Source organism: Pristiophorus japonicus, chromosome 7, assembly GCF_044704955.1.
Source record: "Pristiophorus japonicus isolate sPriJap1 chromosome 7, sPriJap1.hap1, whole genome shotgun sequence".
In the NCBI taxonomy this organism is placed as follows: Eukaryota; Metazoa; Chordata; class Chondrichthyes; family Pristiophoridae; genus Pristiophorus; species Pristiophorus japonicus.
This window is the reverse complement of record NC_091983.1, coordinates 51414818-51432120: the sequence shown is the minus strand read 5'-3', so window position 1 is coordinate 51432120 and position 17303 is coordinate 51414818. Positions and strand designations below refer to the sequence as shown.

The 17303-nt window shown below is 46.9% G+C and overlaps 3 protein-coding genes across 5 annotated transcripts in view; 1 reads left to right on the top strand and 2 right to left on the bottom strand.

Moving 5' to 3' along the window:
- The window catches only part of trappc12 (trafficking protein particle complex subunit 12), a 110258-nt gene extending 108587 nt beyond the window's left edge, over nucleotides 1-1671 (bottom strand). For both annotated transcript variants that reach the window (XM_070884942.1, XM_070884943.1), the window contains exon 1: nucleotides 1558-1671. The gene's annotated coding sequence lies outside the window, so the exon portion shown is untranslated. The remainder of the gene's footprint in view (nucleotides 1-1557) is intronic.
- The window catches only part of rps7 (ribosomal protein S7), a 439982-nt gene that overhangs the window by 214634 nt on the left and 208045 nt on the right, over nucleotides 1-17303 (bottom strand). The window lies entirely within an intron of this gene.
- The window catches only part of eipr1 (EARP complex and GARP complex interacting protein 1), an 85021-nt gene continuing 69456 nt past the window's right edge, over nucleotides 1739-17303 (top strand). Inside the window, exons 1-2 of one of the 2 annotated variants that reach the window (XM_070884938.1) lie at nucleotides 1739-1938; nucleotides 13034-13117. In XM_070884938.1, coding sequence (XP_070741039.1) covers nucleotides 1897-1938; nucleotides 13034-13117 — 126 coding nt within the window. In that variant the 5' untranslated portion in view covers nucleotides 1739-1896. Of the gene's footprint in view, nucleotides 1939-2165; nucleotides 2214-13033; nucleotides 13118-17303 lie in introns of those variants that run through there. The other variant, XM_070884939.1, reaches the window with a different exon arrangement.

The window sequence follows — 17303 nt, the reverse complement described above, 5'->3', positions numbered from 1 at the left end:
CTGATGTCTGGTTAATTTTTTTTATGGCCTAATTAACCCATGTTGCTACATTTAATGATTTGTGTATTTATACTCAGATCTCATTTAAATTCTTATTTTCCAAGCAATATGTGAGCACCTCATTTTTATCAAAATGTAATACCTCACATTTATGTATTAAAATTATTTTGCCAATTACATGCCCAATCTGAAAGTTTATTAATGTCGTCTTGTAATTTGTTGCAGTCCTCCTCAGTATTGACTGCCACTACAGCCCACCTCACCTCACACAGCTCACCCCCACAATTTGGTGTCATCCGCAAATATCATCATGGTCACCATTACTTATATTAGCTTTTTAATCCAGATTTATTGAATTGAATTTAAATTCCCCAGCTGCCGTGTTGGGATTTGAATTCATGACTCCGGATGGGATTTGAATTCATGGTCTAGGCTCTGGATTACTCGTCCAGTAACATAACCACTATGCTACAATACCCCTATGAATCGTCAAGTAACTTCCAATGAATAGTCAGTAACATCCATTAGAAGTCAAACAGACCTTGTATAATCTAATAACTATTATAATTAGTAGTTTTACTAATCAACACATGTAGGATCATGGATAAGGGGTAAGCCATTTAGGACCGAGAGGAGGAGAAACTTCTTCACCCAGAGAGTGGTGAACCTGTGGAATTCTCTACCACAGAAAGTAGTTGAGGCCAATTCACTAAATATATTCAAAAGGAAGTTAGATGAGGTCCTTACTACGAGAGGGATCAAGGGGTATGGCGAGAAAGCAGGAAGGTGGTACTGAATTTGCATGTTCAGCTATGAACTTATTGAATGGCGGTGCAGGCGAGAAGGGCTGAATGGCCTACTCCTGCATCTACTTTCTATGTTTCTATATTTTCTATTTCATAATGATACAATTGGAAGCTTGAAACAACAGCAAAATAACAGCCTGACTGACATATCCAAGGTTATTATTTTTTTTTTAAAAAAGGTTATAATGTACACTAAAATCATTTGCTAAAATTTGGATCATAGTTTAAAATGCGATCGGTTTGTAAAATCACATCAAGGACAGATGTGTTCAAAAGGTCACCTCTCAGACACTACCCTGTGTCAGTCGATCAGTGCATCCAGCCCCTCCTCACACACCCGTGTGGCATGCCCGTCCACCTAAGCAACATGGATATCTTCAACACACAGTGGGTCCAGGGTGGACTGGCAGCACAGCATACCCCCCAAAAATAATGAGCCGGGGGTAGGTCAAGCCGTCCCCCCCCCCCCACCCAGGGGTGTTTTAAAACAATATAATGACAATCATAGCAAGATAACCCAGCGTGAAGCTGACATGGACACAGGCAAATACACAGCAGGTCGATCAGCCGCCGAGAAGAGGTGTGGTTTAAGACCAGGAGGGCCATTGGGTCCATCCAGGCAGAGGCTGCAACCAGCACCCCCTCCTCCTCCCCCCCCGCCGGCAGCGAGGACTGGATCTCAACCACCACCACCACCGGGTCCTGCAGTCTACTCCCAGGGTGAATTCAGAACCTCCCCCTCCCCATTTACCTGACGGTGCTGTGGCTGTGGCGGCCGGTGAGCGTGTGGGGCTGAAGGCGGTTCGCCAGCCGGTCAGTTGGAAAGTGGCTGGATCCGCGCGCCGCTTCCGCTTCCGGTACCGCCCCCCCCTCCCCGGTTAGTTCCGCCACCAGCCCAGCTCTGCGCCTGCGCCACCCTCACCGGAAGCGCACGGACGGGAAGCCGCACGCTCCGTTTCGCGAGACTCGAAATATTTTCCCCAGGGGGCGGGGGGGGGGGTGGATGAGCCGGGTTGTTGTTGTTTATTTTTCTCTTTCGTGTCGTTTTTTTTTAAAAGCCAATCCCTGACTTGTTCAGCCACGAGAGAAAATGGAAGACGACGCGCCCGTCATTTATGGGCTTGAATTTCAGGTCGGTGATTTTTATTTGCTTCTTAAAAAGGTGGGCCATGGCCACCTGTCATTGCGCGGGGAGGCTGTGGCCGTGATTCGGGGTGGGGGCGGCACTTCAGGAGCCGATACTCGATCCCGGCGTCCAGAACCGTGCTGTGGGGCTCCAGCGGTGGGGGTGAATGTGGCCATCGCCATGGCAACAGCTGCCGATCCGCCTCTACCCGCAGCAGGAACGGGCCAGCAACCAGTGAGACGCACAGTATGTCAGCGTGCATCACTTCAAAACAAAAACCGGTCTGTCTGCACATTAATTGAAGAGGTGTAATCTTCGGGGGGGGGAAACAAGAACAGGCCACAAGTCCCATCAAGCTTTCCCTTTGACCCAAATCCCCTCTCGTCACTTCCCTCAAACCCTTTTTCCAGAAACACATTTAATGGATTGCCTCTTGAGCCCATTTGTACAAGGAACTGCGCACGAAAATGTTGTTGCCATAAGAGGTCGAACATTGGGTAAAGTTTACCACTGCCTCTTGGATAATATCTTCAATTCCAGGACCAGCAGGGAGAGATTGGAAGACCGATGGAATGATAACCATGCCATAGAAACATAGAACATAGGTGCAGGAGTAGGCCATTCGGCCCTTCGAGCTTGAAACTATCATTAAGGAAGAAATAGCAGGACATCGAGATAGGAATAGTGCAATCAAGCAGACGCAGCATGGATTCATGAAGGGGAAATCATGTTTAACTAACTTACTGGAATTCTTTGAGGATATAACGAGCATGGTGGATAGAGGTGTACCGATGGATGTAGTGTATTTAGATTTCCAAAAGGCATTCGATAAGGTGCCACACAAAAGGTTACTGCAGAAGATAAAGGTTCGCGGAGTCAGAGGAAATGTATTAGCATGGATAGAGAATTGGCTGGCTAACAGAAAGCAGAGAGTCGGGATAAATGGGTCCTTTTCCGGTTGGAAATCAGTGGTTAGTGGTGTGCCACAGGGATCGGTGCTGGGACCACAACTGTTTACAATATACATAGATGACCTAGAAGAGGGGACAGAGTGTAGTGCAACAAAATTTGCAGATGACACTAAGATTAGTGGGAAAGCGGGTTGTGTAGAGGACTCAGAGAGTCTGCAAGGAGATTTGGATAGGTTAAGCGAATGGGCTAAGGTTTGGCAGATGGAATACAATGTCGGAAAGTGTGAGGTCATCCACCTTGGGGGAAAAAAACAGTAAAAGGGAATATTATTTGAATGGGGAGAAATTACAACATGCTGTGGTGCAGAGGGACCTAGGGGTCCTTGTGCATGAAACTCTTTTTGGGAGTAAACAAAAAACATTAAACCGTGCCCCCCCCGATCTGGGGGAAACACCAAACATTTACAGGCCCTTTTATTTTTTTGTGGTATTTATTTGGGGGTTTTTTTGGGCACAAAAACATATTTTTTCTCCAAGTGCCCCCTATAAAAGAGGAGGGGGACAGTAAATGCACCGGCAATTAAAACAAATTAAACTTTAAAACGTAAAATCAAATTAAAATTTGGCTGCCGGGCGTGATGATGCACTCCAGTCCCTCCGGTGCCCACCTCTCGCGGAAGGCCGCGAGCGTACCGGTGGACACTGCGTGCTCCATCTCCAAGGACACCCTGGACCGGATGTAAGAGCGGAAGAGAGGCAGGCAGTCAGGTTGAACGACCCCCTCGACCGCCCGCTGCCTGGACCGGCTGATGGCACCCTTGGCCGTGCCCAGGAGCAGTCCTACGAGGAGGCCCTCGGATCTACCCGTTCCCCTCCGCACAGGGTGCCCGAAGATCAGGAGTGTGGGACTGAAGTGCAGCCAGAATTTCAGGAGCAGCCCCTTTAGATAACAAAACAGGGGCTGCAACCTCGTGCACTCAATAAAAACATGGAACACGGACTCTTCCAGACCGCAGAAATTGCAGGCGGCCTGGGAGCCCGTGAACCGGATTAAAATTTTTTTAATTGCACGGCACTGCTCCGTGCACCACCCTCCATCCCAAAAGGTTAGTTTGCAGATGCAGCAGGTGATCAGGAAGGCGAATGGAATGTTGGCCTTCATTGCGAGAGGGATGGAGTACAAAAGCAGGGAGGTCTTGCTGCAACTGTATAAGGTATTGGTAAGACCGCACCTGGAGTACTGCGTGCAGTTTTGGTCACCTTACTTAAGGAAGGATATACTAGCTTTGGAAGGGGTACAGAGACGATTCACTAGGCTGATTCCAGAAATGAGGGGGTTACCTTATGATGATAGATTGAGTAGACTGGGTCTTTACTCGTTGGAGTTCAGAAGGATGAGGGGTGATAGAAAATCGAGAAACATAGAAAATAGGTGCAGGAGCAGGCCATTCAGCCCTTCTAGCCTGCACCGCCATTCAATGAGTTCATGGCTGAACATGAAACTTCAGTACCCACTTCCTGCTTTCACGCCATACCCCTTGATCCCCCGAGTAGTAAGGACTTCATCTAACTCCCTTTTGAATATATTTAGTGAATTGGCCTCAACTACTTTCTGTGGTAGAGAATTCCACAGGTTCACCACTCTCTGGGTGAAGAAGTTTCTCCTTATCTCGGTCCTAAATGGCTTACCCCTTATCCTTAGACTGTGACCCCTGGTTCTGGACTTCCCCAACATTGGGAACATTCTTCCTGCATCCAACCTGTCCAAACCCGTCAGAATTTTAAACGTTTCTATGAGGTCCCCTCTCACTCTTCTGAACTCCAGTGAATACAAGCCCAGTTGATCCAGTCTTTCTTGATAGGTCAGACCCACCATCCCGGGAATCAGTCTGGTGAATCTTCGCTGCACTCCCTCAATAGCAAGAATGTCCTTCCTCAAGTTAGGAGACCAAAACTGTACACAATACTCCAGGTGTGGCCTCACCAAGGCCCTGTACAACTGTAGCAACACCTCCCTGCCCCTGTACTCAAATCCCCTCGCTATGAAGGCCAACATGCCATTTGCTTTCTTAACCGCCTGCTGTACCTGCATGCCAACCTTCAATGACTGATGTACCATGACACCCAGGTCTCGTTGCACCTTCCCTTTTCCTAATCTGTCACCATTCAGATAATAGTCTGTCTCTCTGTTTTTACCACCAAAGTGGATAACCTCACATTTATCCACATTATACTTCATCTGCCACGCATTTGCCCACTCACCTAACCTATCCAAGTCACTCTGTAGCCTCATAGCATCCTCCTCGCAGCTCACACTGCCACCCAACTTCGTGTCATCCGCAAATTTGGAGATACTACATTTAATCCCCTCGTCTAAATCATTAATGTACAATGTAAACAGCTGGGGCCCCAGCACAGAACCCTGCGGTACCCCACTAGTCACTGCCTGCCATTCCGAAAAGTACCCATTTACTCCTACTCTTTGCTTCCTGCCTGACAACCAGTTCTCAATCCACGTCAGCACACTACCCCCAATCCCATGTGCTTTAACTTTGCACATTAATCTCCTGTGTGGGACCTTGTCGAAAGCCTTCTGAAAGTCCAAATATACCACATCAACTGGTACTCCTTTGTCCACTTTATTGGAAACATCCTCAAAAAATTCCAGAAGATTTGTCAAGCATGATCTCCCTTTCACAAATCCATGCTGACTTGGACCTATCATGTCACCATTTTCCAAATGCGCTGCTATGACATCCTTAATAATTGATTCCATCATTTTACCCACTACTGAGGTCAGGCTGACCGGTCTATAATTCCCTGCTTTCTCTCTCCCTCCTTTTTTAAAAAGTGGGGTTACATTGGCTACCCTCCACTCGATAGGAACTGATCCAGAGTCAATGGAATGTTGGAAAATGACTGTCAATGCATCCGCTATTTCCAAGGCCACCTCCTTAAGTACTCTGGGATGCAGTCCATCAGGCCCTGGGGATTTATCGGCCTTCAATCCCATCAATTTCCCCAACACAATTTCCCGACTAATAAAGATTTCCCTCAGTTCCTCCTCCTTAATAGACCCTCTGACCACTTTTATATCCGGAAGGTTGTTTGTGTCCTCCTTAGTGAATACTGAACCAAAGTACTTGTTCAATTGGTCTGCCATTTCTTTGTTCCCCGTTATGACTTCCCCTGATTCTGACTGCAGGGGACCTATGTTTGTCTTTACTAACCTTTTTCTCTTTACATACCTATAGAAACTTTTGCAATCCGCCTTAATGTTCCCTGCAAGTTTCTTCTCGTACTCCATTTTCTCTGCCCTAATCAAACCCTTTGTACTCCTCTGCTGAGTTCTAAATTTCTCCCAGTCCCCAGGTTCGCTGCTATTTCTGGCCAATTTGTATGCCATTTCCTTGGCTTTAATACTATCGCTGATTTCCCGAGATAGCCACGGTTGAGCCACCTTCCCTTTTTTATTTTTACGCCAGACAGGAATGTACAATTGTTGTAGTTCATCCATGCGGTCTCTAAATGTCTGCCATTGCCCATCCACAGTCAACCCCTTAAGTATCATTAGCCAATCTATCTTAGCCAATTCATGCCTCATACCTTCAAAGTTACCCTTCTTTAAGTTCTGGACCATGGTCTCTGAATTAACTGTTTCATTCTCCATCCTAATGCAGAATTCCACCATTATTATGGTCACTCTTCCCCAAGGGGCCTCGCACAATGAGATTGCTAATTAATCCTCTCTCATTACACAACACCCAGTCTAAGATGGCCTCCCCCCTAGTTGGTTCCTCGACATATTGGTCTAGAAAACCATCCCTTATGCATTCCAGGAAATCCTCCTCCACCGTATTGCTTCCAGTTTGGCTAGCCCAATCTATGTGCATATTAAAGTCACCCATTATAACTGCTGCACCTTTATTGCATGCACTCCTAATTTCCTGTTTGATGCCCTCCCCAACATCACTACTACTGTTTGGAGGTCTGTACACAACTCCCACTAACGATTTTTGCCCTTTAGTGTTCTGCAGCTCTACCCATATAGATTCCACATCATCCAAGCTAATGTCTTTCCTAACTATTGCATTAATCTCCTCTTCAACCAGCAATGCTACCCCACCTCCTTTTCCTTTTATTCTATCCTTCCTGAATGTTGAATACCCCTGGATGTTGAGTTCCCAGCCCTGATCATCCTGGAGCCACGTCTCCGTAATCCCAATCACATCATATTTGTTAACATCTATTTGCGCAGTTAATTCATCCACCTTATTGCGGATACTCCTTGCATTAAGACACAAAGTCTTCAGGCTTGCTTTTTTAACACCCTTTGTCCTTCTAGAATTTTGCTGTACAGTGGCCCTTTTTGTTCTTTGCCTTGGGTTTCTCGTGATCTTATAGAAACATTTAAAATCATGAAAGGGATCGAAAAGGTAGAGGCAGAGAGATTGTTTCCACTGGTAGGGGAGACTAGAACTAGGGGGCACAGCCTCAAAATACGGAGGAGCCAATTTAAAACCGAGTTGAGAAAGAATTTCTTCTCCCAGAGGGTTGTAAATCTGTGGCATTCTCTGCCCAAGGAAGCAGTTGAGGCTAGCTCATTGAATGTTTTCAAGTCAAAGATAGATAGATTTTTAACCAATAAGGGAATTGAGGGTTACGGGGAGAGGGCGGGTAAGTGGAGCTGAGTCCACGACCAGATCAGCCATGATCTTATTGAATGGCGGAGCAGGCTCGAGGGGCTAGATGGCCTATTCCTGTTCCTAATTCTTATGTTCTTATGAGCCTGCACCACCATTCAACATGATCATGGCTGATCATGCAACTTTAGTATCCCATTCCTGCTTTCTCTCCATTCCCCCTGATCCCTTTAGCTGTAAGGGCCACATCTAATTCCCTTTTGAATATATCTAATGAACTGGCCTCAACAACTTTCTGTGGTAGAGAATTCCACTTGCTCACAAATCGCTGAGTGAAGAAGTTTCTCCTCATCTCAGTCCTAAATGGCTTACCCCTTATCCTTAGACTGTGACTCCTGATTCTGGACTTTCCCAACATCGAGAACATTCTTCCTGCATCTAACCTGTCCAATCTCGTCAGAATGTTATATGTTTCTATGAGATCCCCTCTCATTCTTCTAAATTCCAGTGAACATAAGCCTAATTGATCCAGTCTTTCTTCATATGTCAGTCCTGTCATCCTGGGAATCAGTCTGGTGAACTTTCGCTGCACTCCCTCAACAGTAAGAATGTCCTTCCTCAGATTAGGAGACCAAAACTGTACACAATATTCATAGATAGCTTTACCATTAATATGTCTCATTTTGTGCAGGACTGTTATGCATTAGCTATGGAGACTATGTTGATTCTTTAACAATGTAAAATGCCCCAATAATTTCAGTGTATGGAATTATTAACACCCCTAATTAGAGTCTCCATATTGAAAATGTATTTGCTTTCACCACGTCTACTATGAGGCTGATTTCCCCCATTAGGGTACTGAGCAGCACGTCGAGACGCTTAAGCCTTCGATGCCTCCTTGCAATCATTTCCATTGTTGTCATAAATCCACCTCACAGATTGGTCCTAGATTTCGCATGCAGGCTAAAGTAAATCCATTTCTGCCTGCTTAGAAATTCTGAAGCATGATGGAGCAATGTTTTTATATATGTCAATAACAACTTGCATTTATATAGCTCCTTTAATGTCGTAAAAATGTCCCAAGGTGCTTAAAATGAGTGTTATATCACTATATATCTCATACACAATTAACTCAACTTACATTGGGACAAAAATGCTCTTTACCCCTTCTCAACGAGGGCTGGCTGAATTTAGCATTCACCAGCCTTCAGTTACTGATATGAATCAATAAATGCCTATTGTATCTTCCAATTAGTGCAAATTGAGATCTCCTCTTGAGCTGTGCAGTGCCAAAATACTGTATTTGGGAGCCACTTCCAGCATATCCGATTGGTTAGCTATTGTTTAAGATGTTGAGTAGAGAGCACTCGGTTTTCAACTTGATGCCAATACTGGGTGTCAATATTGGAACATTTCCCATTGACTTCTTTCAACCTTGACGAGTTCAAAATTCAACAAAAAATCTAAAATACTGAAAATAACAGTAAATGACAATCAACAACAAAAATTTGGAAGAGGCAACACAAACAGAAAACTGTATTGAAAAGAAAATTGCGCTTGTGATGATTTTAATTCATCAGAATAGAGTGATGCTGCCCAATTGTACCAAAGGTACTCTGCAAGTATCTTGAAAGTTATGAATTAAAGCCATTAATACATTCTCAAATATGATAGCCTGTGGATGTATATTGTATATTTAACTGAAATGTACCCTGATTCAGAGTTCATTGTTTTTGGCGTACTGTGCTGGTGGTTATCCTTGCAATGTGACATATTCTGTGATAAACCTGGAAATGTCCTTCTGAATTAAGTACAAGTTAAATGTTAATGTAACATTTTGGTCCTGTTACAAGTTGATACTTTTTTTCCCCTTCTGTACAGTACAACATTTTAATTCAGACTTTGAGGATAATTAGTTGAAACCTTAAAGAGAAAATCTCACCATCAGAGCAAAGTTTTAAACAAAGGAACTTTATATCAAATTAAAGGAGTGTGTATGGGGAATACATTTTATTCTCTATGCTCCTGCTATTTCATAGAATCATACTGTACAGAAGGAGGCCATAGCACCCATCATATCAGTGCTGGCTCTTTGAAAGAGCTATCCAGTTTGCTGCTTCATAGTCTTGCAATTTTTTTTTCCTTTTCAGGTGTATATCCAATTTCCCTTTGAAAGGTATTCTGTTTCTGAAAGAGTTGCCCCTTCCATATTTTTGTAAGTAATTGAAATTTTTATGAGAGAAAATAATAGACAAACCAGCAATATCTTTGATATTTTAGAGAGCGCATCAGTTCTTTGGCGGCATGGAAGCCTTCACATCTCTCCCTGCTGGTTATAAAATGGATACTTTTACTGAACGGTCAAAAGTATTTCTTGTACCTATCTAATTAAATGTATTCTGTCGAGCAAGTGTCTGTGGAGTGTCGAAAAGTTTCCTTCAAAGTGTCTCACATGCAAGTTGTCTATCACCTCTTGATTGGCTCAAATATCTATCTCTATAAAAATAGTAATGTATCCCAATTTCCTGCCTGTCACACTTCAAGAAATAAGTATAAGAAACAAAAGTTGTTATTTGATTATCGAAGACAGAATTTTATATCCTGTCCGTGACCTTACAATTACTTTGACAATGAAGCAATGATTGTGACTTGCAGCCTGAAAATCAATTAAACAACAACAACTTGCAATTATATAGCATCTTTAAGCATCCCAAGGCGCTTCACGGAGTGTTATCAAACACAATTTGATACCGAGCCACATAAGTAGATATTAGGACAGGTGACCAAAAGCTTAGTCAAAGAGGTAAATTTAAGAAGTGTCTTAAAGGAGGCAGAGAGGGAATACCAGAACTTATGGCTTAGGCAACTCAAGGCACAGCTGCCAATGGTGCAGCAATTTAAAATCAGGGATGCATGCGCAAGAGGCCAGATTTGGAACTGCGCAGATATCTTGGGGAGGATTGTAGGGCTGGAGGAAGTTGCAGAGATGGGGAGGGGCAAGGCCATGGAGGGATTTGAAAAGAAGGATGAGAATTTTAATATCAAGGCATTGCCAGACCAGAAGCCAATGTAGATCAACGAGCACAGGGGTGATGAGTGAACGGAACTTGTTGCAAGTTAGGATACGAGCAGCAGAATTTTGGATAAGCTCAAGTTTATGGAAGGTGTAAGATGGGATGCTCACCAGGAAAGCATTGCAATAGTCAAGTCTAGAAGAAACAAAGGCATGGATGAGGTTTTAAGCAGCAGATAAACTGAGGCAGGGGTGTAGACGGGCGATGTTACACAGGTGAAAGTAGGAGGTCCCGGTACTGGAGTGGACATGTGGTTGAAAGCTCATCTCAAGGTCAAATAGGACACCAAGGTTGCGAGTAGTCATGTTCAGCCTCAGATAGTGGCCAGGGAGAGTGATAGCTCGGGAACAGAGTTTGTTTTGGGGACCAATGACAATGGCTTTGGTCTTCCCAATATTTTGTTGGAGGAAATTGCTGCTCATCCAATATTGGATGTCGCACAAGCAGTCTGAAATTTTAGAGACGGGAGGGGTCGAGAGAGGTGTTATGAGGTCGAACTAGGTGTTGTCAGTGTACATGTGGAACCTGATGATGTCGCCAAAGGGCAGCATGTAAATGAGAAATAGGTGGGGGCCAAGGATAGATCCTTTGGGCACTCCAGAGATAACGATGCAGGAGCAGGAGGCCATTGCAGATGATTGTCTGGGTACGACTGGGTAGATAGGAATGGAACCAGGCGACGGCAGTCTCACTCAGCTGGATGTTGGCGGAGGACAGTATAGTCAGATGGAGGTTGAAATCACTCGGTGCAGAGCGTAAGGAAGGATAACAGTGAGCATATCGCAATGAGAAACTTGGCATGATATTTGGGTGGGCAATAGAGAATGAGGATTTTAAAGGAGAGACGAGAGAGGTGGAACAAAGCAAGATGTTCAAAGGAGAAGAAATGCCAGAGGAGTTGGGGGAACAGATCAAGGTGTGATATGATGAAAAGGGTCACACTGCCACTGCGATAGTCTGGATGGGGCTTAATTATACAATACCATTGTATACCAGTGCGGAGGCCCGGCCCAGAAATCAGAGCGGTCCCGGCCTGCAACGCCATCAGCAGGCCGGGCCATTGGAGGAAGCAGCGTGCGGCGGCATACCACTGCAGGGAGCAGTGCGTGCTGCTGCAGGAGGGCGATGACTGACTGCAGTACGGGCAGGTACAGCAGGAGCGGCGAGGTCAGGGCGAAGGAACGGCAAGAGTCCGTAGAGGGATATGATAGGAGACCAGGAGAGACGAGAGTTCAGGGCCCAGAAGAGGCGAGGGCCCAGGGGCAGCACGGGCCAGCCCATACTGCGATATGTGTGCGCACTAGGTCCGTGCAGCAGAGCTGGTCTCCAGTCGTCCTGCATAATCCTTGCCACTGGACTAAGACCTAGCTCTGTCAAGCCCGTGTGGTGGCTGGGGTGCAACGACCACCACACGTTAAAAAAAATCCACGCACAGGCATCTTCTACCCTTCAAGATGGAGTTCAGGATCCAGAATATTAGATCCCTCATTGAAACACCTGTGAACTCATCGGCGTGGAAGCAAGTCATCCTCACTTCGAGGGACTGCCTATGATAATGATGAATTAAGGGGGAAGGTGTCATCACCCATCAGCCTCAATAAGCTCATGGATAGCATCTCTGACACCATCCTGTGTTTAAAAACAACTAAACTTTGTTAAAAGGAACACAGCTGTCCTTCGAAATAGTGCATTGGCTTTTGCATTGCTTTTACCAGGTGTAAGAGTTTCATGGGCATTCACTAAGCAAGAGTTGTGCGAATAGCCCAACTCTCCGCCAGCGAATGTCCAATTCCTGGGGATGTAGGTGATCTGCCAAGAAGATTCTCTACAGATCGCAAGTACCGTGTTTTCGCGCATGCACATTGCATGCGGAAACCCAGAACCTGTGGGGCACTTACGGCCACGTACACTGCAATGCATCTCTTGCAATTGGTGCTCCATTCTTCACCGTCTCTCACAGCATATAGCGCTTCTGCTAGCATCATCTGTGCTAGCATAGTTGTCTGATGTTAGGACTTTCTCTTACCTTCCAGGCCTGCTGAACAAACTTTTTGTACAGTAATATTGCAGGGTTAATCAATCTTGCTCCTAGATGTGAATTCCTCCTGAATATAATTTCTGTCTCCAACAGAACACCCCAAGGAAAATTCTACATGTTGACATTCTTCAATTGTCTTATGCATTTTACACTCTCCCTCAGAAGAGTTCAGCCCCAGACCATATATATTAAACATGCCTCTCGTTTCCACTTCTCCAATATTGGACATTTCTCAGTACCCAGATGTGAACAGTTGTTTTCTGGTTATATATGCCTTATAGAGTCGAACAAAGTTATTATACTTTTGGCTAATGGGAGTTGTGATTGCTAAAGAGGACAGTAACTTTAAATCTATAATTGGCATAAAGCAAACCCATTAGATAATGCAATGACAAGACTGCAAAGTTACAGAATTGTGTTATTTTTATTTTGCAGGCGCGTGCCTTAACACCACAGACTGCAGAAGCCGATGCAATCAGATTCCTGGTTGGCACTCAGTCTCTAAAGTATGATAATCAGGTGAATATCATTGACACATTATGGCATGAAGCGTAGTACGTGTTTTTATGAATAATGATGAAATAAAAAATAACGGAATTTTAAGCCCCCACGATGGATGGATGGATGGGAGAGGGTATAACTCGTTTTAATGGCAGTGTGTTGGGGCATGAGTGACGAACCTGCTTTTGAGAGGCGTCACATTTATTTAAATATGCTAATGAAGTGTGATTCAAATTTGAACAGATTTTTTGATTAAAAAAAAAACTTGGCTGCGGGGTGATGACACCCTACCTTTAAAAGAAGCCTCCCCGTTTGGCTATACCTTCCACCACTTGCACCGCCCAGACCGCCATGGTGACGGTATGGCTCTCATCAACAAATCATATCTTGGTCTGTCCCCCTACTCCTCCAGCACCTTCTCCTCCTTTGAGCATCTCGCCTTATTCCACCCCTCTCACCTCTCATTTAAAATTCTTGTTCTCTATCGCCCACCTAAGTATGATAAAAAATGTTATCACGGGGATATCTTCACTGCTTTCCTCCTTCAGCCTCTGCACCGAGCGACTTCTCATCTTCGGTGATTTCAACCTCCATCTCAATTCATCATGCTCTCCTCTGAGTTCACTACCCTCCTGTCCTCCCTTAACTTCTCCCTCCTTGTGAATTCCTCAACCCAGATTCACGGCCACCACCTTGACCTTGCCATCTCTCGTGGCCTTGCTATTCCTACTGTGTCAATTACTATAAGACCATCTCTGACCATTTCCTTGTATCGCTCTCCACCCACATCCCCCTTCCCCCACCCAACCCTACTTTCTTCTGCTTCTGCCCCTGGAAAAAACTCTCTCCAAACTCTCTCATAACTGCACATCAACTCCAAACTGTCCAGCCTTTGGCTCCCTTTTAACAGTGACATTTCTGCACCCACCGATCTGCTCAACCACACCCTCACCACCATCTTTAATGCCCTAGTCCCTATTAAAACCATTACTCTCTCCCACGCTGGCCATTCCCCCTGGTACAGCCCTCATCTTCGCTCCCTCAAGTCCAAGGGGTGCAGACTTGCACAGATGTGGTGGTCAACTGGTTTAGCCTTTCACCGCTAGATCTGGCTGGACCACAAAGCTTTATCGGATTCTACTCTTGTCTGCAAAAACTGCTCATTGTTCCAGAATCATTCTGGAATGCAAAGATAACCTCTGGCTACTGTTCTCTACTGCTAACTGTCTTCTTAAACTCCTCTCCCCTGTCTCCATCATACTCCCCTCCAACAACAAGTGTGAGGAGGTCATGGACTTCTTTGTCTCAAAGATTCAGACCATCCGATCACCCGCCTCTTCCAGTTCCCTTCCTTCCCTAGCCCACGGGGGCAAACTCCTCTGAGGTTCCCCCTTGCACTAGTTCTAAACACGCATCTTTCTCTAGTTTTTCTCTGATCTCCCCTCTTGACCTCTCCACGCTCATCTTGTCCATGAGTCCCATTTCTTGCTCCCTTGACCCTATTCCCACTAAAATGCTGACCACTCAAAGTCTTTTTCTAGCTCCTATGTTAGCCAACATTGTTAATGGTTCTCTCTCCTCAGTACTGTTCCCCTCTCCTTCAAATCTGCGGTCATCATCTCTCACCTCAAAACAACAACTCTTGACCCCACTGTGCTTGCTAGTTACCGCCCCTTCTTCAACCTCCCTTTACTCTCCAAAGTCCTTGAATATGTTGATGCCTCCCAAATCCATGCCCGTCTTTCCTGGAACTCCATGTTTGAATCCCTTCAATCTGGTTTCCGCCCCTGCCACATTACCAAAACGGCTCTCATCAAAGTTATAAATTACATCCTTTGTGACTGTGACAAAGGTAAACTATCCCTCCTCAACCTGTCTGCTGCCTTTGACACAGTTGACCACTCCATCCTTCTCCAATGCCTCTCCACCATCGTCCAACTGGGTGGGACTGCATTTCTCCTGATTTCATTCCGAGCTATCTAATCGTAGCCAAAAAATCTCCTGCAATGACTTCTCTTTCCACTCCCTCATTGTTACCTCTGGTATCCCCCAAGGATCTATCCTCGGCCCCCTCCTATTTCTCATCTATATGCTACTACTTGGCAATATCATCCGAAAACACGGAGTCAGTTTCCACGTGTACGCTGAAAACACCTAGATCTACCTCTCCACCACTTCTCTTGATCCCTCCATGGTCTCTAAATTGTCAGATTGCTTGTCTGACATCCAGTAATGAATGAGCAGAAATTTTCTCCAATTAAATATTGGGAAGACCAAAGCCATTGTCTTTGGTCCCCGCAACAAACTGTGTTCCTTAGACACTGACTCCATCCCTCTCCCTGGCATCTATCTGAGGCTAAGCCAGACTGTTTGCAACCTAGGCGTCACATTTGACCTTGAAATGGGCTTCCGACTACGTGGCATAACTAAAGTTGCCTATTTCCATCTCCGTAACATTGCTTGCCTGCCTCCGCCCGTCTCGGCTGATCTGCTGCTGAAACCCTCATTCATGCCTTTGTTACCTCGAGACTTGACTACTCCAATGCACTCCTGGCTGGCCTCCCACATTCTACCCACATTGAAGTCATTCAAAACTCGGCAGCCCGTGTCCCAACTTACACCAAGTCCCGATCACCCATCATCCCTATGCTCTGACTGACCTACATTGGCTCCAGGTTAAGCAATGCCTCGATTTCAAAATTCTCCTCCTTATTTACAAATCCCTCCATGGCCTCGCCCCTCCCTATCTCTGTAATCTCTTTCAGAGTCACAACCCCATGACATGTCTGCGTTCCTTAAATTCTGCCCTCTTGAGCGTACCTAATTATAACTGCTCAATCATTGGTAACTGTACCTTCTGCTGTTGGGCTCTAAGCTCCGGAACTCCCTCCCTAAACCTCTCCGCCTCCATACCTCTCTTTCCTCCTTTAAGACTCTCCTTATAACCTACCTCTTTGACCAAGATTTGGTCATCAGCCATAATTGCTGATGTGGCTCGGTGTCAAATGTATTTGTTTTGTCATATAACACTGCTATGAAGCGCCTTGGGACGTTTTACTACATTAAAGGCGCTATATAAAACTAGTTGTTGTTAATGGCAGCGAGCCAGGTTTCTCCGGCTGGTGAAAACCAACAGCTGAAGGGAGACAAGAACAGCTGGATCCATCAGGGAAGTGCCTTTCCATCACTACTTGTGGGAAAGGAGGAGCAGGAGTCCTTGCCCCTCGGCACCCTCAAGCAAACCTGCTTCGCTCCCAGCGATTGGCCTCCTTCATTGCGATCCTAAATCCCTGCCCTACGATCTCTATCTTCCAATACACCGACCCGCGATTTCCCCCGACCCGCAATCTCCGACCCGCGATTACCGCCACCGCCCCCGCGACTTCACCGACCCACGATTCCATTCTCCCCCACCCCGATCCCGACACGCGATTCCACCCCCCCCACGGACACGCGATTCCACCCCGATACGCGATTCCCCCCCCCTCCACCGACCCGCGATTCCCCCCCTCCCCCGACCCGCGATTCCCCCGACCCGCGATTCCCCCTTCCCCCGACCCGCGATTCCCCCCTCCCCCGACCCGCGATTCCCCCCTCCCCCGACCCGCGATTCCCCCCTCCCCCGACCCGCGATTCCCCCCTCCCCGACCCGCGATTCCCCCCTCCCCGGACCCGCCATTCCCCCCTCCCCGGACCCGCCATTCCCCCCTCCCCGGACCCGCCATTCCCCCCTCCCCGGACCCGCCATTCCCCCCTCCCCGGACCCGCCATTCCCCCCTCCCCGGACCCGCCATTCCCCCCTCCCCGGACCCGCCATTCCCCCCTCCCCGGACCCGCCATTCCCCCCTCCCCGGACCCGCCATTCCCCCCTCCCCGGACCCGCCATTCCCCCCTCCCCGGACCCGCCATTCCCCCCTCCCCGGACCCGCCATTCCCCCCTCCCCGGACCCGCCATTCCCCCCTCCCCGGACCCGCCATTCCCCCCTCCCCGGACCCGCCATTCCCCCCTCCCCGGACCCGCCATTCCCCCCTCCCCGGACCCGCCATTCCCCCCTCCCCGGACCCGCCATTCCCCCCTCCCCGGACCCGCCATTCCCCCCTCCCCGGACCCGCCATTCCCCCCTCCCCGGACCCGCCATTCCCCCCTCCCCGGACCCGCCATTCCCCCCTCCCCGGACCCGCCATTCCCCCCTCCCCGGACCCG